This window comes from Furipterus horrens, unplaced genomic scaffold (genome assembly GCF_987537825.1).
Source record: "Furipterus horrens unplaced genomic scaffold, mFurHor1.1.pri manual_scaffold_11, whole genome shotgun sequence".
In the NCBI taxonomy this organism is placed as follows: domain Eukaryota; kingdom Metazoa; phylum Chordata; class Mammalia; order Chiroptera; family Furipteridae; genus Furipterus; species Furipterus horrens.
In genome coordinates, this window is record NW_028327181.1 from 51,712,765 (window position 1) to 51,736,890 (window position 24,126).

At 50.8% G+C, this 24,126-nt stretch overlaps 1 protein-coding gene across 1 annotated transcript; it reads left to right on the forward strand.

Moving 5' to 3' along the window:
- Positions 1-3,419: 3,419 nt before the first annotated feature.
- Positions 3,420-23,732, forward strand: LOC149997565 (myosin-3). Its single transcript, XM_090291881.1, has 39 exons — positions 3,420-3,623; positions 5,286-5,429; positions 5,856-6,012; positions 6,491-6,518; positions 6,868-6,976; positions 7,582-7,674; positions 8,395-8,458; positions 8,539-8,637; positions 9,442-9,545; positions 9,633-9,771; positions 10,170-10,288; positions 10,374-10,523; positions 11,262-11,432; positions 11,529-11,835; positions 11,951-12,021; positions 13,095-13,182; positions 13,265-13,382; positions 13,705-13,828; positions 13,917-14,053; positions 14,137-14,392; positions 14,584-14,826; positions 14,915-15,091; positions 15,222-15,367; positions 15,450-15,540; positions 15,947-16,336; positions 16,439-16,565; positions 17,650-17,768; positions 17,943-18,139; positions 18,497-18,680; positions 19,349-19,514; positions 19,793-19,917; positions 20,435-20,743; positions 20,859-21,062; positions 21,165-21,290; positions 22,185-22,355; positions 22,451-22,555; positions 22,695-22,790; positions 22,877-23,014; positions 23,586-23,732. The coding sequence occupies exons 1-39, from the start codon at positions 3,420-3,422 to the stop codon at positions 23,610-23,612; spliced, it is 5,823 nt and encodes a 1,940-aa protein (XP_090148007.1). The 3' UTR covers positions 23,613-23,732.
- The last annotated feature ends 394 nt before the right edge of the window (positions 23,733-24,126 follow it).

Sequence of the window (24,126 nt, forward strand, 5' to 3'; positions counted from 1 at the left end):
TGGGTGACTTCGGAGAGAAGCCGGGGTAGAAGGCCAGCCACAGTTTAGAGCTTGTATTGGGCTCCATAGAGGGACATGGTGCTTATGGGACAGAGAGTGCAAAGCAATCCTGTGTGGCACATGTCCCTTCGGTTCCCTGGAGGTGGGTATGGATATGGTTACACAGAGAGATGGGCAAACTGGTGGCAAAAAAGGAAAAATCCAGCCTTAATCTGTGTGGCTCAGCGGGTTGGGCATCATCCCCCAAAGCAAGAGGTGGCCTTTGGACTCCAGGTCAGGGCACATGCCTAGGTTGTGGGTTCAGTCCTGGTGGGAGCTCGTGCAAAAGGCGACCAATTAATGTTTCTCTCTCACATCAGTGTTTCTCTCCCCCTCCCTTCCTCCCTCCCTCCCTTTCCCCCATCTCTAAAAAAAACTAAAAATATCAAACTGACCCCCGTTTCATCTCCCATGAAGCCCCTCAGGACGGCTCTGAGACGCACGCAGCCAGGGCCCTTTGCAGTGTCCCTTGGCACCATGAGGCTTGTTCACACCTGCTCCCACAGGCGACATTTACCTGACCAGGCCTCCCGAGATGGCCAGACAATGGCACAGAGACTCAGACCGCTGTCCCACAGCAGGCTGGGGGCAGACCAGCCGATCAGCAGCCTTTCCCCACTGCTTCCCTTTCTGGCCGCTCACTTTGCTTGGCCTCCACAGAACAGGCGCTAACAAACGTGTTACTCTGGAGTGAAACGGCCTAAATCGTAAAAACAACTGACTAACCATTTATAACATTTTGTTGTTGTTGTATCTTCTTGGGGACCAGCATACAGTAGGGGTTAGTTAATGCCCCTTCATCATGGGGACCCTCACCTCTTTGAGTAGCCTCCACACACAGTTCTATTTAGAATTAACAACCACAGCGTGCCCAGGAAAAATGGGAAAAAACAAACAAAATGTAGAATGGGAATGGGCAAAATTTCCATTATACCCTTACTCTTGTCCGAGGCTTTATTTTTCCAATCCTGATTTAGAAACAACCACATTTGTTAGATGCTCCCCTCCACACGCCCATTCTTTGCAGGCCACCACTGTTCGCCCGTGCCCCCTACTTAGGCGAGCAGCTGGTCTTTCCTAATTGGTGATCTGTCTTAATAACAAGAGGGCCTTAAGCAGCTGTTGCTGCGCATACTGCCTGGTGGAATGGCTCCCCTTCATTAACTTACTTGTTGGTCCTCGTGGTGCTTAAGGAGAATTAAGTTAATAATGATACTAATGAAACAGAAAGTTACACAGTAAAAGGAAGGCAAAGACAAAGAGGAGGGCAGAGGCGGGGAGGGAGGGAAGAAGAGGAATTATTGTTCTTGTTCTTGACTTAAGTCTTATAATCACACAGCTCTGTCACAATCCTGTGTTGTGACAAAAGTCTTACTCAAAACTCAGGGAGTATTTGAACTTTTTCTGTTTCACTCATTTTCCTCTATGATGAGATTTCTAAGGCAATCGCTGATTCTGCTCTGACCTCTGGGCTGGGGCTCACACTGATGTCCAGGCCTGGTAGCTGCCTGCTTGGGGGAGTCAGGCAGGACCTCTGCAGTGGGGCCGCTCCATCTCAGAGAGGGAGGAGGCACCAGCCCTGAGCTCAGAAAAAGGCATCTCAAACTCCCGATGCTCTATAGTTGGAAAAGTGGTTATGATCCTGCTCATTTCTATATATACCTTTCCCCTGGCAACAACCACCAAAAAAAACGTGAGGAAGGAGCTGCTTCTCAGCCTGTGGTGTCGGTCATTCTCTTTCCAAATATAGAAAAGGAATGAGCCACGGTGGTTGGCGGGGCCTATAAAAGCCGGGCCAGCGGCAGCCCCCTGTAGCTGCTCTCGTGGGCGGAGGTAAGTCACAGCCCCTCCTGCACCTCTGGGGCCAAGCTCTGTGCTGGGGCCCTGCCTGGCTTTGCTAAGAAGAGTTAGATGCAGAGCTACATCTCCCCAGGCCCAAAGGCCCCCCACCCTTTGCCTCCAGCACCCACCAAAGCAGGGATCTTTCCGGCCCTCCTTTCTGCTCCCCACACTCCCCTCATGGGCTGGATCCCCCTGGACACTCCGTAGATCTCGGCCTGTCCCCGTGATCATGTCCCCCCGTTGCCTCTCCAAGCCGAGCGGAGGACCATGGGATTCTGTGCCTTTCTGTGCCCTCACCTTCCCCAGCTGGGCTGTCATGTGTCCCATCCTTTCCAGACTAACCACACCACCTGGGTGCCAATGAGCTGGTCTTAGAGATTTCTCCCTGGCCCAGGCCTGGAGCCACAAGGTTTTTAAACAGAGACTCTGTTTTGATCGCCCAATTCTGAACGGGAGGCATTGCAGACTGAAGGGCATTCCATAGTGGGCTGGTAGGAGTTAGGTTTGGGGGCTTTTACGACATTAATGGCTTACCTGTGGTCATGTCCCACCTGCTCCTCCAGCTTGTCTCTGGGGTAAGGCTCTTTTAAAGTTATTAGTCCTTTCTCCCTATTTATTTAACTTATCAAGAGCTGATTCGAAGCTGCATCGGACCTTCTGGGTTCCAAGTTTTCCTTTTGTGTACTTATCGCAGATCTGATTTTCCACATCTGCTGGGGCCTTCTGCTCTCCTCCCGTGGGTGTGACTCTCAGGTGAGTTTCTGGCCATGCTCTGTTGCTGGTGGAAATCTCCAGGTGATCCCAGGCCATGGTACCTCCTATCTCCCTAAGGCCTGAAGGGCGCAGAGTCTAAGAAGCTCAGGCAAGGACAGGGGAAGCTGGTGGGGAGCAGAGGAGGCAGCACTTTGGGAGACTTTCTGATAGGATGCTGAGGTCAGATGTGGCTCTTATTCTCCACAACTGAAGGAAGCACCGGCTGGTTTCCTTGTGTGAGAAGGTAGCCACCTTGATTGAAAATGGTTCAAAAATTCCTTAGCTATTTGCCATCGAGCCGAATCTCTTTGAAGAATGACCTTTATTTTTAAATTTTTATTTCTTGGTTGGAAAGAGAGAGAAATCGATCTTGTTGTACCACTTACTTATGCATTTATATGTTGATTCTCACATGTGCCCTGTCCGGGGATTGAACACACAACGTTGGCGTATTGAGACAACGTTCTGACCAAGTGAGCTACCCAGCCAGGGTGAATGGCCTTTATTTCTTAAGGTGTTTATTTTTAAAGCTTCCTTCAACAACACCTGGACTTTAAAGAAAGTGGGGTCCTGAGAGAGCTGCATGCCCCTCTGGGCCCCCCACTAATCTGAGCCTCAGATGATGGCGGACATGGGGTTATGAGCTTTGCACAGAACAGTCACTCCATGAGTGGGGACCCGTTTGATTTCCCCAGCACTTAAGTCTTACAGGTGGAGCTGCTAGGACGGGGCGGGGGTCAGGGGAGGGCTGGGCTCACCCGGAGGGTTTGCCTTCCAGCTGCGCCATGAGCAGCGACACCGAAATGGAGGTGTTCGGCATAGCCGCGCCTTTCCTCCGCAAGTCGGAAAAGGAGAGGATCGAGGCTCAGAACCAGCCCTTCGACGCCAAAACCTACTGTTTTGTGGTCGACTCAAAGGAAGAATACGCCAAGGGGAAAATTAAGAGTAACCAGGACGGGAAGGTCACCGTGGAAACCGAAGACAACCGCGTAAGCCTTGTCCCTGCGCTGCCCCCAGGCGCACGGGGGCCCCGCCCATGCGCCCCGCACCCCGGCCCCTTCCCCGTCTGGCTCTGGCACTGGGACGCCTCTCCCAGCATCACTGATTAGCTTCCTTGGAGAGAGCAAAGCAAATACGGGCCTCGAGCTGCAGGGCCGGAGAAACCGCATGGTGGTCGATCAAGGCAGTTCCTGCTCAGGGCCTTCGTCGCTGTTCACGCTGCTCTCAGTCAGAGGTGACCGGCTCCGGCGTCCGGAGTGGGGGAGTGGGGTTGCAGGTCCGACAGGAGGAAGACCTCGTCCACAATCCTCTTCTTTGGTAGCTCAGGCTTTCCCTAATTCTTCTAGCAATGGCTGTCTGACCGAGGAAGTAAGGAAAGGGGGTGAGGGGCCCTAGCGGACCACAAGCTCCGTGTGAAAGAGCAGCGCCCCATTTCCTGAAGGCGTGAGCGGTGCACCCGCCGCGGCCTGGGTCCCTGTGGGGGTGCTAGGAGGAATGCTGGACTTCACTAATTTCTGGAATCCAGACCAGAATAATCTGGAATGTTCCAAGAAAAGTTAGAAATAAAGACAGGAAAAAGAAAACCTGAGAGAGAAAAGTAAAAGAAACGGCACCCCGCTTGCCCGGGTGGCCACGCCCAAGTTTGGGGACGCCGGCAAGAGGCATTGCAGGCTGCCCTTCGTGCTAGCGAGCAGGGGCCGCCCAGGGGGCTCTCCGGATGCGGCGGGTCAAGGGCTAGGGTTGCACTCGCAAGGCAGCAGGGAAGACGGAAGGCAGACGTAACGAATGACAGTCTAGGACAGTCTCCACCGTTCCCAACGTGGGTCTGCTGCGTGGTAGTTTAAGCGAATCTCTGCTTGAAGGCAGGAAAAGGGAGGGTCCCCACTGCCTCGTCCAGAGGGGACAGTGATATGATTCACCCTCAAAGGCAGTCTCAGCGAGAAAGGGGGCGAGGGCGGGCCCCCGGTGAGGAAGCCACGCCCACACCCCTGGGCCCGACTAAGGAGGCTTGAGGGCCGTGGGGTGAGGGGCTTTTCCTCCCCCGGGAAGGGTAGACACACTGTCTGTGCTTGGGCCACGGCTCCGCCCCACGGCAGGGAGGGCGTGGAGTGGGGCTAGGTTCCCTTTCGTAAGTGTGGGCAGGCGGTTGGTGAAGGGTCGGGGGCTGGACAGAGAGCTCTGCGTATGGGTAACGGTGGGCGGCAGTCTGCTGCTCCAATGCCACCTCCCTCTTTCTCTTCTGTCCCTGCCTCAGGGACCCCGCGCACGGGCCGCTCTCTGAGTAGGTAAGAACAAGCCCATCAGCTGTTGAGCGGGGTTTGGGTCCAGCTAGTGTTTCTGAGCAGAGAAGTTCTTCCAGGTCCTGTCCGGCACTGTCCCCTGCATCCACCCAGAGGTCCTGGCTTCTCATTTCTGTCATCCTCCTCTCACCTGAGACCCATCACAGAGGAAAAAACTATAGCCCGACACGACAGGCACAAATCACATTGTCACTGCCACCGCCAGCTGCCCACAGCCTGCCTCCCTCACGTTTTCTCTCGCGCTTGCTCCTGCTGCTGTCGGCCCACGGGCCTCCTCCTGGGCGGCAGGTGTCTGCAGCAGGCGAAGTGCGCAGAGAACCCTCGGTAAGCCCCGCACCGCTTCCCTTTCAGACCCTGCTGGTCAAGCCAGAGGATGTGTACGCCATGAACCCGCCCAAGTTCGACAGGATCGAGGACATGGCCATGCTGACACACCTGAACGAGCCGGCTGTGCTCTACAACCTCAAGGACCGCTACACCTCCTGGATGATCTATGTCTGTGCCCACTCCGGCGGCGCTTTCCGCACCCTGGGTGGGGCTGGGGCTGCTGATGCTGGTGTGGATGAAAGATTGGTGTTTGACTAAGCTGCTGAACACAAGAAGGGAATGGAAAAAAGGAAAGGAAAGGGGGCAGAGAAAGACAGAAAGTGAGAGATAAGGGGGCTAGGAAGAAGATGGGCTGGGAGGAGGAGGCTGGGAGCAGAACAGCCAGCAGGCTGCAGGAAAGACCCGCTGTGGGGGTGCAGCTATGCGCCCCGCCATCCCCCAACCGGAGCCTCACTTGCCTCACCTATAAATAGAAATTACACCTCCCCTCTTATACCAGTTTATTGTATAGAAAACTGATAAACAATAAAGGCCTAGAGTTTTGTGTACACACACACACACACACACACACATGTATTTTATACTCTCCCACAGACCTACTCAGGCCTCTTCTGTGTCACCGTCAACCCCTACAAGTGGCTGCCGGTGTACAACCCCGAGGTGGTGGATGGCTACCGAGGCAAGAAGCGCCAGGAGGCCCCGCCCCACATCTTCTCCATCTCCGACAACGCCTATCAGTTCATGCTGACTGGTAGGTTTCCAAGGAGGAGGCCCGGAGTGGTAGAGCAGGTGCTGTAAAGGGCTCAGAGGAGCGCCGCGTGGCCCTGGGCCTGCCTGTCTGGCCTGGGACCTCCATGCAAAGGAGGGAAGGGCAAAGCTGCTTAGGGGACAGAAAGAGGCCAGACCTCTGAGCCCCTTGCAAGCCCTCGTGAGGAGTTTGCATTTAATGCAAGTATGGGTTAAACCCTATGAAAGCAACATTTCTACAGACCAAAAACAGTATTGACAATGTCATGTGGTTCAGTCTAATACAGTCAGAAGCCAGCGGCTTGTTTCAATCGGGAGCTTAATGTCCCTGAGTCTCATTCTCAAGCTCCCACCAAGGACTAAACGAACCATCAGAGGGAGGAGGGATTGTGCACTGAACGGTGGCTGCTGGAGAAATGGGGCAAAACTGGGAAGCTCTTTTTATATTACCATCAACTCTATTTTATTTTTGCCTTTGGCAGATCGTGAAAACCAGTCCATCCTGATCACGTAAGTTTCCAAGGCGTAGCGCAGTTTCGGGGCTGTGGCCCCTTGTCCCCAGGGCAGAAGGCAAAGGCACTAGCAGCTCCATTCCGTCCATTAGATAGTATGTAGCACAAAGTCTAGAGGGAGAAGATAGATTTGGGCATGGGCAAGAAGACACGTGGAAGGCCTCAGAAACTGACGTACCCATCCTAGCGTCAGCTCAGCTGGGGAGCCGCCTTGGGCCCTGCCCCTCTGTGTGGTCTCTCACATTCGTTTGGTGCATGCGTGTCCAGGTCTCTGTGTGACACCTTGGAGAGACTAGCTATACTAGCACAACTTATTTATTTTTCTCTCTTTTCATCACCCCAAACAGCGGAGAATCTGGGGCAGGGAAGACTGTGAACACCAAGAGGGTTATTCAGTACTTTGCAACAATTGCAGCTACTGGAGACCTTGCCAAGAAGAAGGACTCCAAAATGAAGGTATGCAGACAAGGAAGGCCCGCTGCGCTTTCACAGCTATCCTCTAACTGCCGGATGGGGGAGCGGCAGGAGCCAGTAAACACTCCCCTTCTTCGGGGAAAGGACAGCAGGCCAGGAGTGGACATATGGAAGGGCAGCCGGTTATCTTAGACAACCCTGTGTACAGGACCAGATCCTGTCTGGTTTTTTTGTTTGTTTGTTTTGAAAACAAGGCTCTAAGAAAGGTCCGTGTGGGAGAATCTCAGAGAGCTGCTCCTTTACGGCAGAGTTGCATGCGCCCACTTGAGAGAACTGTAGCCTGTAGTTACCTTTCTAAACAAAAATATTGCAACAGTTTGAAGTGAATCAGACAGCCCAACTGACCAGACAATCAAAGAACTGAAGTTCTGAAGGAATTTTAAGTCAGGACACTGAACTATGGCGAAATATAACAAAAGGCAAAGGTGTGCTTGAGTGAGACCGGCTGTTGGTTTGGTTCGTCCTCAGGCTGGAGAGTCGGGGGGGCGGGGCTGGCTTGCTGTGACCACCAGGCAGGCATGGTGGGGCTGGGAAGCACTGCCTACTGTCGTCCTGTGGCTTCTTCCTCCCTTGATCTCATGCTCTAGGGGACTCTTGAAGACCAAATCATCAGTGCCAACCCGTTGCTGGAGGCTTTCGGGAACGCCAAGACCGTGAGGAACGACAACTCCTCTCGCTTTGTGAGTCTGAGTTCAGTGACACTGGGACTTTCTCTGTGGCCTATAATACGAGCAAGGTCCCTGTCCTCAGAGAGGTGACAGTCCGGAGGCAGTAGATTGTGAAAGCACAAACCAATCGACGAGGCAGCTTTAGATAATGATACATTAAGCAGGGCCCATGACAGAGGAACTGGGGGCAGGGTCTTCTTCAGACAGTGTGCACAGGGAAGGCCTCTGGGGGCGGGGGCTGTCAACCCCAAGCTCTGCAGGATGGGGAGGGACAAAGGGCAAAGCAAGCTCACAGCCTCTGAAGAAGGGGAAGGCCTTGTCTACTCAAGGGACCTAACGAGGGTCTGAGTGGCTGCAGGGAGGTGGGCGAGGGGAGAGACAGAAGAGACCTGTCACGTAGATATCTGTAGACAATGAGAAGGAGTCTGGACTTCACTCAGGAAGCTGCTGGAGGATTCTATTGGCAGGCAAATGATACGGTTTGATTTGCACCTTGAAAAAAATCAGCCTCTGACTTTGTTGACTTCCAGGGGTGGGGTGGTTGGAGACAGTGTGGAATAAGGGGGGAGGAGCACGTCAAACTGGAAAGGGAAGAAGGGAGAAAGAGGAGGTCCTATTTAATATCAAACTGTAGTGAAACAAAGCTCCTGTTCACATGACCCAGGAGACTGCAGGAATAGTTGGAGCCATAGTCAATGCTGGTCTCCAACCTCCCCCCCCCCCCCCCCACAGGGCAAGTTCATCCGAATCCATTTCGGTACCACTGGGAAGCTGGCCTCTGCAGATATTGAAACTTGTAAGTCGGTCATTGGGATCAGGTGATGTCTCAGGGTGGCAGGAACAGTTTCGAAAACAGTCCTGTGTTTGTGTTCAAAGATCTGCTGGAAAAATCAAGAGTGACCTTCCAGCTGAAGGCTGAGCGAAGCTACCACATCTTCTACCAGATTCTTTCAAACAAGAAGCCTGAGCTCATAGGTGAGCAAGTCCCCAGTGGGGTTGGTTGGTTCAGCATTTCGGCTCTGACATCGCTGGACCAAGCAGAGCATAGGCAACAAAGTTTGTTTTCGAAACGAGGTGTAGCTCTATTGACATTGATGTGTCAAATTGAACAAAACGAAACACAAATCCAACTGACAACAGGATTAAACCACTACTGAATTATCTATCCCTGGTTTATGAAAACCTGCTGAAAGACTAAGCATTTATTGTCCTTCAACGCCCCCTTGTGTCTGACACAGAAACCAACCTTTCATCAAAGCCGAGACCCGTGCAAACTGGGGTGAGCAGTCCAGCCTGTGGATGGTCACCCCGCGCTTTGTTCTGCATCTGACGGCTTTGTGCGCAGGGTCTTCCGGGCCCTCCGTGGCTGCGTTTGCTCAGCCTTCTGCTCCCAAGCCTGTAAACAGGCTGCAGCTTTTCAAACTGTGCTTCCCTCAATGTTGGCTCCGATCTGACCCACACTCAGCCAGCTTCCCTTTTAACTTTTCAAAACCTACATTAATAAGCACCATTTGTGTGCAAAGTAAGAAAACTTAAATACTGCATTCTCTCTGGGGTTCTTAGTCTACACTGTGTGGGCCAGCTGCACCGTCTTTTCTGGTTGTTTTATATCCAGTCATAGCCTGAGTAGCGTGAGGCTGTTTAGGAGAGATTTCTAACTCTAAATTCAATCTGGACCGCAGCAGCAAAGGTTCAAACCAGAATACAGGAGCTCTAATCTATGGGGTGGCTGATTTCTTCGCATCTTACGTGACCTTCTCTAACTGTTCGTTATTTCAGAGCTGCTGCTTATTACAACCAACCCTTACGACTACCCCTTCATCAGCCAGGGCGAAATCCTGGTGGCCAGCATCGACGACGCGGAGGAGCTGCTGGCTACGGATGTGAGTAGGAAGGGAGAAAGGCTGGGGTGCTCGTCCGTCCTTGGCCCCTGGGGTCAAGCCACTGACATGCTGTTCTTTCGATGCCAGAGTGCCATTGACATCCTGGGCTTCACTCCAGAAGAGAAATCTGGACTCTACAAGTTGACGGGTGCCGTGATGCACTATGGGAACATGAAGTTCAAGCAGAAGCAGCGTGAGGAGCAGGCAGAGCCAGACGGCACTGAAGGTACAGAAGCGCCACACTAGGGTAGGAGCCCAGGCCAAGTGGGTGTCTTCCACTGAGGTTGTTTGGTGACTCTTTTGAGAGTGACTAATCTTCCTTCTGCCTGGAGAAGTGAGCTCTCCAGGGCTGAACTGCCTACAGGCACTATTACACCTGAGTTTGCTGGGTCTCTAGAACAGCCCGATTTCAGATGCAATGAGAAGTGACCAGGGCTTTCTGGAACCAATCCTGCCTTTTTATAAACTCTGTCATATTCTCTGAGTGCTTTAGCTTCCATTGGCTGCACAGAAGAAGTTTATAGATACGAGACACACTTCGCCCAGCTTTGCAACATCTCGATGATTTTCAAAGCGGTTCTTCTCCACAGTTTCCCTTTGCAATCGTCTTTCTTTTCTTGCCAGTGGCTGACAAGACAGCTTATCTGATGGGCCTGAACTCTTCGGACCTCCTGAAAGCTCTGTGCTTCCCCAGGGTGAAAGTTGGGAATGAGTACGTTACCAAAGGTCAAACTGTGGATCAGGTAAGCGACTACTTCCAGGCCAGGAAGGGACACAGGTTCACAATGGCCACTGCCTTCAGGCTCAGTCGCTCATGTTGCCCAACAGGTGCACCATGCTGTGAATGCCCTTTCCAAATCAGTGTATGAAAAGTTGTTCTTGTGGATGGTCACACGCATCAACCAGCAACTGGACACAAAGCTACCAAGACAGCACTTCATTGGGGTTCTGGACATTGCAGGGTTTGAGATCTTCGAGGTTTGTGTTGCTTATGTTCATGCTCTCATGAGGCATTGTATGAGGGGCCTGGTGTTCATGATTCTGTGGGGAAGGTGTCAAGGTGGCCAGCATGTGACAACATCACACTTGTAGAAAAACTAGATGGAGGGTAGATCAGGCGGAAGAGAATGTGGGGAGGGTTATTAGTTTCAGACGGGGAATACTTCTGTCAAGTGCCATTTTAAAGGATATAGTTCAATGAAAAAGACAAAAAAAACCCAACTCAAATGTAATTACTGACTTAGAGAGACCAGGCATACAGAGAATTTGATAATAAGCCAGTTATGCAACATTTTACATAAATGTCCTACTGGTTCTGAGTTAGAAGTGTATAGCTAGTCATCAAAGTGTGTATTTAGTGCCTACCAGATAGAAGACGTGTAGGTAAACAAAAGGTGCGCTCATAGTCTGCAGAGGAAGACGGGGGTTTAGAAGGCACATCGAAGAGTAACTGCAAAGCCAGGCAGCCTGTGGTCAGTGCACAGGAGAGGCCAGACCATGGTGGGAACCCAGGAGCGGGAGAGACACCTTCCAGCTCGAAGCGCAGAGAAGACTCCAAAGGGGAGATACGAGCTAAGCTAGGTCCTGAGCACTGGGACGGAATCTGAAAGCATAAATGAGCCAGTGAGAGCCCAAGCAATGAGGAGGAAAGTGGGTGAGTCTTTGATTTTGAAAGAAGTCCAACTTCTCACACGAACATTATGTATCTGATGTCAGTTCAACAGCCTGGAGCAGCTGTGCATCAACTTCACCAACGAGAAGCTGCAGCAGTTTTTCAACCACCACATGTTCGTGCTGGAGCAGGAGGAGTACAAGAAGGAAGGCATCGAGTGGGAGTTCATCGACTTCGGGATGGACCTGGCTGCCTGCATCGAGCTCATCGAGAAGGTATCCTATTCTACCAGCTCGGTGCCCTCTCCTCGTATACTCTGCTGTTCACACTGCAGCTCTTAGTTACCCCATGTGCATTTTGCCTAAATCTAGCCCATGGGCATCTTCTCCATCCTGGAAGAGGAGTGCATGTTCCCCAAGGCCACGGACACCTCCTTCAAGAACAAGCTGTATGACCAGCACCTGGGCAAGTCCAACAACTTCCAGAAGCCCAAGCCTGCCAAGGGCAAGGCCGAGGCCCACTTCTCGCTGGTGCACTACGCGGGCACCGTGGACTACAGCGTCTCAGGCTGGTTGGAGAAGAACAAGGACCCCCTGAACGAGACCGTGGTCGGGCTGTACCAGAAGTCCTCCAACAGGCTCCTGGCACACCTCTATGCCACCTTTGCCACCACAGATGGTAACTGAGTCCCCAGAGTGCCCTGTAGTCGTGTTTCCTCCTTCCAGTTCAGCCCACAGGACCGAAAACCCTCCACGGAGCCCCTGACAAGCACGCGCCAATGTGTTTCTTTCAGCTGACAGCGGAAAGAAGAAAGTTGCCAAGAAGAAGGGTTCTTCCTTCCAAACTGTCTCTGCCCTTTTCAGGGTAAGAAACATACAAGTTTATTTGCTTGTAGCTGGTTTAAGTCATTGCAAAATGAGCAATGTGGGGATTCTAAATGCGTTTATTCGAGAATAGCAATGTGGTCTTAACTGGATTACTGTCACTTGGTGAGGTTGAGTGCTGGTTTGACGCTATTTAAATGAGGTCTAACAGACGTAGGAGCAGAACTCCGTTACCCCTTTGTACTGTAAATAGCTGGCTTTGCTGGTCTGGGGGGCGAGTCCTCTGTGCAAACTCCTGACCTGCCTGAAGGACTCAGGCAGCAGCACCTCATTCATCCAGTGAGGCTGGGTACACCTGTGAGGGCCTTTTCTACTTAGTCTCTGGCTCACTGCGACACGAAAGCTATTATACAGGTTGTTTTTTTCCCCCTATTCCTCCAGCCATAGGATTATTAAATAAAACAGTTAAATAATTTCATTATTATTTAGAATTCATGATAAGTTTAAAACATGCTATATCTTACTTTTCATTACAATATATCTCTGCCCTGGCTGGTTTAGCTCAGTGGATTGAGCGTCGGCCTGCGAGCTAAGTGTCGCTGGTTCGATCTTCCAGTCAGGGTACATCAGAGAAGGAAAACTCTGACTCCAAAAAACCTCCGCTGCCTTGCGGCATACCTCTTCAGGGGAAAGGCTAAGGGAGTAAACCCCGACAGAAAATCCGGAGCCGGAGTCCCTAAGGCGGTTTGACGTTGTAGTCAACACCGGCAACTCCTGCGGCGCACCTGAACCCAAGCTGTATCGACTCCGTCTTTCCCTTGGACCCTTCAGCTGCGAAGAGAGGGGGGGTCTGCTGCATGGGCAACAGCAGACCCTCCATATTACCCTGCCCAGGCTCTGTAGCTTCAGCGTCATCGCAAGATGTCGATTCAACACAGGAGGAGACAGATACCGTGTCACTCCCGAGTCGGACTGCACAGCCATTCTCGGTGGTGCAGATAGACTCTTAAGAAGCTACACCATCGTCTCTCCAGACGGACGGCTGCCGACGACGATATCTCTATGTTTATAAAAGTCTACAGGAGGCTGTCAAATTCCATCTTTTTCTTTTAGGAGAACCTGAACAAGCTAATGTCAAATTTAAGAACTACTCACCCTCACTTTGTGCGCTGTATCATCCCTAACGAGACCAAAACCCCAGGTAAGACACCTGCTGGCCCTCTGGATGGCGGTGCGCTTTTCGGGACCCGGGTGTGGAGCTGAGGTTTCCGGCTTCTGTTCAGGGGCCATGGAGCACAGCCTCGTCCTGCACCAGCTGCGCTGCAACGGTGTCCTGGAGGGCATCCGCATCTGCCGGAAGGGGTTCCCAAACCGGATTCTCTACGGGGATTTTAAACAAAGGTGCGTCATAAAAAGTTCTCCATGATTCTTGATGAGATGTGCAAATACTGGAATTTTAGAGAGAGAGAGATACTGATGAAAAGACCCATTTCAACAGAGCAGTTATGGACTTTCATGTACAATAACCTGCCACTCAGCCACGGCATACATACTGCACATGGCAGAAAAGATCCAGAGGCCTGGATTCTAGGCCATTACCTAGCAGTGTGACTATGGACCCTGGCTTCCTTGCCTGTAGGAAGAGAGGCGTGAACTCTATGGTCTCCAAGGCTTATTTATGTTCGTGCTCACAGTCTGACTGTTTCTGTGTCTACGCCGGCAGATACCGGGTGCTGAATGCCAGCGCGATCCCCGAGGGACAGTTCATCGACAGCAAGAAAGCGTGTGAAAAGCTGCTGGCATCCATCGATATTGACCACACTCAGTACAAATTTGGGCACACCAAGGTGATGCATCAGTCCCGACAGATGCTGGCCTTTGGGCCCTCTTAGACCTCTCCAGAACAATGACTCACGCCTTCCTCCCCCCTCTAAGGTGTTCTTCAAAGCTGGCTTGCTAGGAACCCTGGAAGAAATGCGCGATGACCGCCTGGCCAAGCTGATCACTCGGACACAAGCTGTGTGCAGAGGGTTCCTCATGCGCGTGGAATTCCAGAAGATGGTGCAGAGAAGGTCGAGCAGGGTCTTTGTTTAAATGGGAGCTCTTTTGAGGAAGTGGGGGTCTCTCTTAGAAACAACTGATATTTTGTTTTTAGGGAATCCGTCTTCTGCATCCAGTACAACATCCGCTCGTTCATGAACGTCAAGCACTGGCCGTGGATGAAACTGTTCTTCAAGATCAAGCCCCTGCTGAAGAGCGCGGAGACCGAGAAGGAGATGGCCACCATGAAGGAAGAGTTTCAGAAAACCAAAGAAGAACTGGCCAAGTCAGAGGCAAAAAGGAAGGAACTGGAGGAAAAACTGGTGACTCTAGTTCAAGAGAAGAATGACCTGCAGCTCCAAGTACAAGCTGTATGTGTTTAGAAATCTTTTTGTTTTCACTTTTCCTTCTAGATTTGATTACTTAAGAAAACTAGAGTTTTGGTGGGATTTTTGCTTTTTAGTGTAGATGCTTTATAAAGAACTTCATATATAACAAAATACTGGAACGTCACAAACCTTATCTCATTAAAGGACATCGTGATTCTTTTTTTTTTTTAAAGGAAAGTGAAAACTTGTTGGATGCAGAGGAAAGATGCGACCAGCTGATCAAAGCCAAATTCCAGCTGGAGGCCAAAATCAAAGAGGTGACGGAGAGAGCTGAGGACGAGGAAGAGATCAATGCTGAGCTGACGGCCAAGAAGAGGAAACTGGAGGATGAATGTTCAGAGCTCAAAAAAGACATAGATGACCTTGAGCTGACCCTGGCCAAGGTCGAAAAGGAGAAGCATGCCACAGAGAACAAGGTATTCTCTCTGTGGGTCTTTCCAGCTTGATGTTGTCATTGCAAACCAAATTGCATCTCTCCTACGATTGCTTGTGAATTCTTCTTAGGTGAAAAACCTTACTGAGGAACTGGCTGGGTTGGATGAAACTATCGCAAAGCTGACCAGGGAGAAGAAGGCCCTCCAAGAGGCCCACCAGCAGACCCTGGATGACCTCCAAGCTGAAGAAGACAAAGTCAATTCTCTGAGTAAAATCAAGAGCAAACTGGAACAGCAAGTCGATGATGTAAGTAAATGCTGCTAATTGGCAGTCTTAGGACTTCTGTGTTGGAAGAGCCCCCACCCCCACCCCACTCCCGCCCCCAATGCTCTAGTGCACAGCATGTGTTCTCAAGTGGAAACAATGCCTTTTGCAGCTGGAAAGCTCCCTAGAACAGGAAAAGAAGCTCCGTGTAGACCTGGAAAGGAACAAAAGGAAGCTTGAGGGGGACTTGAAGCTTGCCCATGAGTCCGTAGTGGACCTGGAGAATGATAAGCAGCAGCTGGACGAAAGGCTCAAGAAGTATGTGCTCTAAGGCCGCTGGTTTCAGTTTTGCAAGTTACTGGGTACTTTGTCTTCATACATTCTACATTTTCCTTCACAGGAAGGACTTCGAATATAGTCAGCTGCAGAGCAAAGTGGAAGACGAGCAGACTCTGGGCCTCCAGTTTCAGAAGAAAATCAAAGAGCTACAGGTAGGAGGTGTCTTGGATTTCCCTTTTACATGTGGGTCGCTCACAGTGGGCTGGGTTCTCTGCGCTATAAGCCATTGTGAGCACATGGGCAGCATCATGGGTCTGCCTGCCTCGGTGGTTTCCCTTCTGCTAGGCTGACAGAGCAGAGTGAATAACTTTTCATATAATTTCAAATAAAATGCATAATTGAATTATTTTGAGTCAACATTTTATTGAATGAACAACATCCTGGGTTGATCACTGCAAGGTAATGACCATGTTGGTACAAGAAAAAGTCATATTAGCATATTAGCAATACTCATATTTCTCTGGGAGAAGTTCCAGAATTGGCTTGTTGAATGGGAATGGAAACCAGCTCGTTCTTGACATTCAGAGCGAGTCACTCTGGGGCTGCTGGGCTCTACAGGCTCGAATTGAGGAGCTGGAAGAAGAGATTGAGGCGGAGAGGGCCACTCGCGCAAAGACAGAGAAGCAGCGCAGTGACTACGCCCGGGAACTGGAGGAGCTGAGCGAGCGGCTGGAGGAGGCGGGAGGCGTCACCTCCACCCAGATAGAGCTGAACAAAAAGCGGGAGGCTGAGTTCCTGAAACTGCGCCGGGACCTGGAGGAGGCCACCCTGCAGCACGAAGCCACGGTGGCCGCCCTGAGGAAGAAACACGGGGACAGTGTGGCTGAGCTCGCGGAGCAGATAGACAACCTGCAGAGGGTCAAGCAGAAGCTGGAGAAGGAGAAGAGTGAGTTCAAGTTGGAGATTGACGACCTGGCCAGCAACGTGGAGAGTGTGTCAAAATCCAAGGTACTTGGCAGAAGTGGGCCCAGGGCTTTGGATTCAAGAGAACTCTTGGGTCATTCAGATCTCAGCACTGACTCTATTTTCTCCTTTTTCTCAATCCTTTAGGCAAATCTGGAAAAAATATGCCGAACTCTGGAGGATCAGTTGAGTGAGGCCAGGGGCAAGAATGAGGAAAGTCAGAGGAGCCTGAGCGAGCTGACGACACAGAAGTCGCGTCTTCAGACTGAGGCTGGTGAGCAATGGGACGGGGGTGGGTTGCGGTGGGGGTGGGGACAACACTGCGTGGAGCCCAAAGAGGGGCAGCTGGTCAAATTAAGGGGCACTATTTGGGGGGGGGGGGAGAATTCCTACTAAAGCACCTTTTCAAGAGAGAAACCATGAGAGTAACCCAGAGAAAGAGCCACTCAAAATGTCCTGAAGGAGGGGGACCCTGAGAAGTCACTAAAAAGAAGACAGAGAGAAGTAGACCAGAAAGAGAAGGGACTCAAAATGCCTGGCTCACATGCTTTCAAAATTAACGTGACCTTGCCTCAAAGGAGTAAAAGGCAGACCTGGTTCCAGAAACCAAGCGCCGTGGCCTTTCTCCTCCTTGCTATGCATGTTTTCAGATCATCTGCAGTCAAGACAATAAAGAAAGGAACACAGCCAATTTGTACAATCTCTTGGTGTGCAATACAAATATTGGGGAACATTATTAGGGGCTTTCACCTGGAAATGTGGTTTCACCCAGTGCTGGCCCTGCAGCCTGTCATCATCACAGGTGACTCAATCCTTCGTCAGCAGCCACAACCAGGACAATGAAGAAAAGAAGTTCAGTTGCCGTTCCAAAATAATCTTGGGGTTAGAAAGAGTCGTGAAGCCTCTCACCCTTCCTTTTTTTCCTCTTACCTCCATATAAGCGTATAAACCTGAACTCACCATATTCACCTGGGAGTCTACCTTTAGATTATTAGAGATACCAAGTCCTTGGGAAAGCTTGATTTCCCTTGATGATGAATCAAGAAAACAGCTGGAAACACCAGCTGCTGGAAAGTCTGGGAGAGCTTTTAGATGTTTCTGGTCATGTTTAAATTTATAGTTGTCCTCATGGGTTTTACTGACAAAAGCCACTCCACGCTTCCAGTCGTTCACAGCAATACCTGCCAAGTTGTGCTTTCACTGTCCTGCTCATGGACTCGTTGCTTTGCCACTGAGAAAGGACCACACCTCATAAGTTACTCTCTGCCCAGATCTTAGTACAGTGCCTTACACACATAGGCCCTTGGTGGGCGAATCGATTCATGGATGCATTAATAAAAATTTCTTTCTGGACACAGGTGAGCTAAGTCGTCAACTGGAGGAAAAGGAAAGTATAGTATCCCAGCTTTCCAGGAGCAAGCAAGCATTCACCCAGCAAATAGAGGAGCTCAAGAGGCAGTTGGAGGAAGAGAGCAAGGTGCGTCACCTGAGGGAGTGCTTCTTTGATCTAATTTTCAAGTACCACCTACAGGAGAGACAGGGCAACTTCATTCCGTAGGTGATGATAGGAGGGGCACACTCTGATTGTATCACGCACATGGCATTAAAATAATAATCTCCTAGGGACTCTCCTCTTTCATGACTTTTTCAGGCCAAGAACGCCCTGGCCCATGCCCTGCAGTCAGCCCGCCATGACTGTGACCTGCTGCGGGAACAGTATGAGGAGGAGCAGGAAGCCAAGGCCGAGCTGCAGAGGGCGCTGTCCAAGGCCAACAGCGAGGTTGCCCAGTGGAGGACCAAGTACGAGACGGACGCCATCCAGCGCACGGAGGAGCTGGAGGAGGCCAAGTGAGCAGCTCTGTTTACCTTAAATGATCATATGATAGAGGGCATTGACTTGAGAAGTACTTGGGAATGAACTTGTTTTGTGCCTAGATGTCTCCCCATCTCATGTCTTTTAATGCAGTGTTGTGCTGTTGGAGGGACCTGGCCTTAACACGTTTCCTTAAGACAGACAACTTTGCTTTTGGTTAGAGACAAAGCAGGTTGTTGATCCTTGATTTGTAGGAGCCAGGAAATTCTTTGGGGCGTATGAAAGCAAATGGGTGTTTGAATCACAAAATTAGTGATTCCAACATGATGAATAGTGATGTTCAAGAGAATTGAAACTTAAATAGCATTTGCTTCTCTTTCATATTCTTTAAGGAAAAAACTTGCCCAGCGCCTTCAGGATTCTGAGGAACAGGTGGAGGCAGTGAATGCAAAATGTGCTTCCTTGGAGAAGACCAAGCAGAGGCTGCAAGGAGAGGTCGAGGATCTGATGGTTGATGTGGAGAGAGCCAACTCCATGGCCGCGGCTCTGGACAAGAAGCAGAGGAACTTTGACAAGGTGGGGGGTGGGGGTCGGCTTCATGCTGGCTGAACGCTGTGATGTGAGGAATACCTCCTAGTCATGGAAGGAGGGGACTGGGTCCCTGTCCTGCCCCTGCCCCACACCAGCACTGTGAGCTCAGGCAAGTCCCTGACCTTCACCAGCCTGTAGTCTCATCTGTGAAGTGAAATGGGAACGCGATGGGGTGGAAGTTCCTTTCAAACATTGTCAGTGGAGACAAATGCATTTCTACATGTTATTCAGCCCCACGCCTTTGTCTTGCCCCACGCTGTTGGTCTGTCTGGGCGGCCGACACGCACAAACGTAACTTGGTCCCACAGAGAAGCTTTCTGGAAGCCCTCCTTTTGGTATGGCAGATAGGTTGACTTGAGCCAAAGTTTTAATGAAATATTTTACAATACAGGGCCATTTTCATTTTAGGAAAGGGGTAGTTATGCCCAGCTAATTCTTTCTCAAAGGATCCATTTGCTTTTTGGAGATGGTTGTTACTGGTCAATTATGGATCTTGAGTAAATTTACATACCAAAATTCCGGTTAGTCCATTCACCAAGAACAAGGAGCTAGGCGAGAGACAAACTGAGAATTTCCCTTCGCGGTTGTACTTAGTTGGGAGCTTGGCAGAGGACAGCTAACAAGCGGAGGCACCTTCTGTCGCCATGTTCCAGGTGCTAGGTGAATGGAAGACCAAGTGTGAGGAGAGCCAGGCAGAGCTGGAGGCATCCCTGAAGGAATCCCGCTCCTTGAGCACTGAACTCTTCAAACTGAAAAATGCCTACGAAGAAGCCTTAGATCAACTCGAAACTGCGAAACGAGAAAATAAGAACTTAGAGCGTAAGCAGTTTAAAAAGCGCCTGGAACCTCCCTTCCCACTGTGCGAGGGTGTGACTTCAGGACCACATCCCCACACCACACTGTGTGCGTTCCTGCGCGCAGAGAAAGTGTTCACCACCTGAGGGCTTGTTTCTTTTTGAGTCTTTCTCTACACAATACCTTATCTCTAGGAAGCAGCATCCTTAGAGTGAAAATAAACTAGTTAAAAAGGATTTAGTTGATCCCTTGGAAACCCTCACAGAGGTGTTCAAATGCAGCCATAACTTTCTTCTTTGCAGAGGAGATAGCAGATCTCACAGAACAAATTGCTGAAAATGGTAAAACTATCCACGAACTGGAGAAGTCAAGAAAGCAGATTGAGCTGGAAAAGGCTGATATCCAGCTGGCTCTTGAGGAAGCGGAGGTGAGCAGGGCGCTAGGGAGGCATGGCAGGAACAGAGCGGTCACGTTGCAGCTCCACCCCCACCCTGGAGGCTAGCTGGCCCCACTGTCTTCATTTTTGCTCTGTAAAAAGAGTAGACCTAAAGCCTGCTCCTTTCCTATCAAATGGCATAACTGTGAGGTTGAATGAGATAATACTGCGATTTGTCTTAAATTTAGTGGAAAACATCATTATGTTATAATAGGTCTAAAAATGAAATTTTCCAAAATAGAGGAATTAAAAATATCCATAAGGTGTTTTATGTTCCTAAAAAATGTGATCATGTAAATGTTATTATTTCTTGATAGTATAATCTAAACAAATAGCAATGAAACATTTTATTTCTGCACTGAAGATAAATTAGGGACTTGCTTTTTAAAGATAGTGGTGAATTACAGACTTAGTTATGAATATTCCATTGAAGCTTTATCACCCTGAAGGGCAGTGTAGCGGGCTCTGTACCTTCAGTGGTACTATTTCTGTTTCTTGTTCTTTAAAGGCTGCCCTTGAACATGAAGAGGCCAAGATCCTCCGAATCCAGCTGGAACTGACACAAATGAAATCAGAAATCGATAGAAAGGTTGCCGAGAAAGATGAAGAGACTGAGCAGCTGAAAAGGAACTACCAGAGAACGGTGGAGACCATGCAAAGCGCCCTGGACGCCGAGGTGCGCAGCCGCAATGAGGCCATCAGACTCAAGAAGAAGATGGAAGGGGACCTGAACGAAATTGAGATCCAGTTGAGCCACGCCAACCGCCAGGCGGCCGAGACTCTGAAACACCTCAGGAGTATCCAGGGCCAGCTGAAGGTTTGAGAGAGCTCCCCGGTGGGACACCTCTCCCACCCTCAAGCACTCGGTGGTCAGCTAGGCTTATGGTCCTAATGCCTGAATTTCCACTAGACTCCCCTTTTCCTCTGGCTAGGATACCCAGCTACACCTGGATGACGCTCTCCGGGGCCAGGAGGACCTGAAGGAGCAGCTGGCCATCGTGGAGCGCAGAGCCAACCTGCTGCAGGCCGAGGTGGAGGAGCTGCGGGCATCTTTGGAGCAGACGGAGAGAGCTCGGAAGCTGGCAGAGCAGGAGCTGCTGGATGCCAACGAGCGCGTGCAGCTCCTGCACACCCAGGTGGGGGACCCGGGGACAGAGCGGGGACAGGGCAGGGGACGGGGCGGGGGGCGGGATTTCAGCTTCGGACTGCCTGGGCAACACCTTTGCCTCTCATCCTAGAACACCAGCCTCATCCACACCAAGAAGAAGCTGGAGACGGACCTCATGCAGCTGCAGAGCGAGGTGGAAGATGCCAGCAGGGACGCAAGGAATGCTGAAGAGAAAGCGAAGAAGGCCATCACAGATGTACGCCTTTTCCTTCCTGCTCCCGTGCAGCTGCCCAGACTGCATGTCATTAAAGCCCCTGCCCTCTCCCAACCCTGGCACAGTTCCCGTTAGACAGGCCTGGGCCTCCCGCAGGGCCCGCGGGGTGTGCGTTCTGCCCCAAAACCGCTGCGCACCTCCCTCGAACTCAGCATGTCTCCCCGCGCACATTTAGAAGGGGGCTGTGAGAAATAAGGCGGCGTAGGAAAAACAGACCGCGAAGGATCGTATTCTCTTATGCCCACGGGAAGCTATGTTCTTCTTTCCTTCAACACAGGATTTATCCCAAACCCTCAGATGTCACTACCCCACCAAATTTCAGCTCCCGCGAAGCCAGCTTCGCACCCAGCAGCACCCGGCTTTTCTCGGGGTCAGATGTTTTCTCCGGCGGCCGCGGCGCCCACAGCGCCACCTGCCGTCTGACGGAGAACATTACCTTGCAACTGGGTTGCTGTCCTGTCGGTTCATGCTCCCTCTCTAGAGGCCTTCCTTTAATCTCACGGTCTCCAAACCTGTGACGCTAGGTATCAGATCAATCTTTTCTAAGTCTCAGATTCCTTTGAATAAATATACTAGTGATCACGGTGATAACAAAAAAAATACTTTTCGTAGATGGGCTAAATTCCAAGGGGGCCAGTTTAAGAAAAGGAAGAAACCATCTCCCATCTCATCCTTGAAAGTTTCCTTTCTTAGGTTCTTTTCCATACCTGGTGCAGTTCATTTCACATCCCCTGTGGAAGGGCGGGCTCAATCATCTCACCCTGCTGTCCTTTTGCTTTAGCTGGGCTCCAGTCCTCCGGTTACCCAGGTTTCGACAGCGCCAAGGCACTTACTTGATCCTTGCCTGTATCTCAGTGGGTATGATTTGCTTTGCAGGCGGCCATGATGGCTGAGGAGCTGAAGAAGGAGCAGGACACCAGCGCCCACCTGGAGCGGATGAAGAAGAACCTGGAGCAGACGGTGAAGGACCTGCAGCACCGTCTGGATGAGGCTGAGCAGCTGGCCCTGAAGGGCGGGAAGAAGCAGATCCAGAAACTGGAGACGCGGGTACTCGCAGGAAGGATCCCAGCATGAACTGAGCCCTCTGGCTTCTCCCATTGGTGCTACAGCCCCAGAACTAATTTCTCAATGGTGTCCTCCAGATCCGAGAGCTGGAGTTGGAGCTTGAAGGGGAGCAGAAGAAGAACACAGAGTCTGTCAAGGGCCTGAGGAAGTATGAGCGGCGGGTCAAGGAGTTAACTTACCAGGTAAGTGGAAAGAAAGCCGGAGACATGTTTTCTCTGTAAAGTGCAAACACCACCTTGGGGTCTATAGGATGACACACTTTAGCTCCAGAAAATTGGCCAGGCCTCGTGCAACTCTACGTTCCCATGTTCTCCTGTTCAGAGTGAAGAGGACAGGAAGAATGTGCTGAGATTACAGGATCTGGTGGATAAACTTCAAGTGAAAGTCAAGTCCTACAAGAGGCAGGCTGAGGAGGCTGTAAGTCAGATGCGTTTGTGACTTTAGAACAGCAGCCTGGTCTGTTGCTCACGCTGGTCTCACCTGCCTGGGCTCTTCGGTTTTAGGATGAACAAGCCAACGCTCATCTCACCAAGTTCCGCAAAGCTCAGCATGAGCTCGAGGAGGCTGAAGAACGTGCTGATATTGCAGAATCTCAAGTCAATAAGCTTCGTGCTAAGACCCGGGACTTCACCTCCAGCAGGGTAGGTGGCTCCTGTTGGAACTTGATGGAGAGCGGTGGACGCGGGCTGGACTTGCAGCCCCTGGACGACCTGGGAAGAACCTAATGTAATGTAGATGTTTTTGAACTGGAAGGAACCTTAGAAAACCCTCAGCTTTAGAACTGGTCGATCCTGGGCTCAGGAAGGGGAGGGATCTGCTTAAGGACACTTAGCTGAGAATAGCCCTGCTAGAGCCCAGATCTGTAAGTCGCAATAAGAGACTCCAGCGCCGTTGTGAAAAGGAATGAACGGTTCCCACTGAGATCTCTCGGGCGCCCTCTGCTGGTACCGTCTTCAATCACTCTGCGTGTAAATAGATACTGTAGGTAGGAATCCCCAGTGCACCCAGCTAGTTCTCTCCGAGGGCCAGTTTTTCGTGCTGTGGGTGAGTTCCTCCATGTATGCAGTTGTATAGTCTCCTGAAGTCCAAAAAATACTCCATGCCCTACTGAACCGCACAAGCAAGCAGCTCCCTGATGCTTTCCAGCAGAGGGAGCCGAGGAAATGTGCCTCTGCCGTATCACATGACTAAAATTGCCCACTGTCTTTGCAGATGGTGGTCCACGAGAGCGAAGAGTGAGTGAGCCTCTTCTGGAACAGGACAGAAAATATGCAAAATGTATATTTTCACGGTTCCTGACCATTTTATTTAATTTCCACAAGACTGCTTTTCGCATGCAATAAACTTTGCTTTCCGTTTGGGGCTGTTGCATTGTTTCCTCCTCCCTGTGGGGAAATGGTTCCTTGTTTGGAGATTTTAATGTCTCATGTTGAAATTTCAGTAAGCAGATGGCTTGATAAGTTCAACTGGTGTGTGTATGTGGGGACAGGGAGAGATGGCTCTTGGTTTAAATTTGAGATGAGGTCAGAAAGAAAAAATACTCCTAGGTTAACCACTGCTTTGGCAGGGAAAGGAAAGGAGGAGGAGCTTGTCAAGAGTCACCTCTCAATATGGCATGAGGGGAATGAAGGGGCTACGCTGGCCCCAGTTCTATCAGGGAACCTCTGGAACATCTGTTGGGCAGACTCCAAACAAGCACTGTGCCAACTTTTAGACATACATAAATGAAGGACAGAAATGAATAATCTGCCAG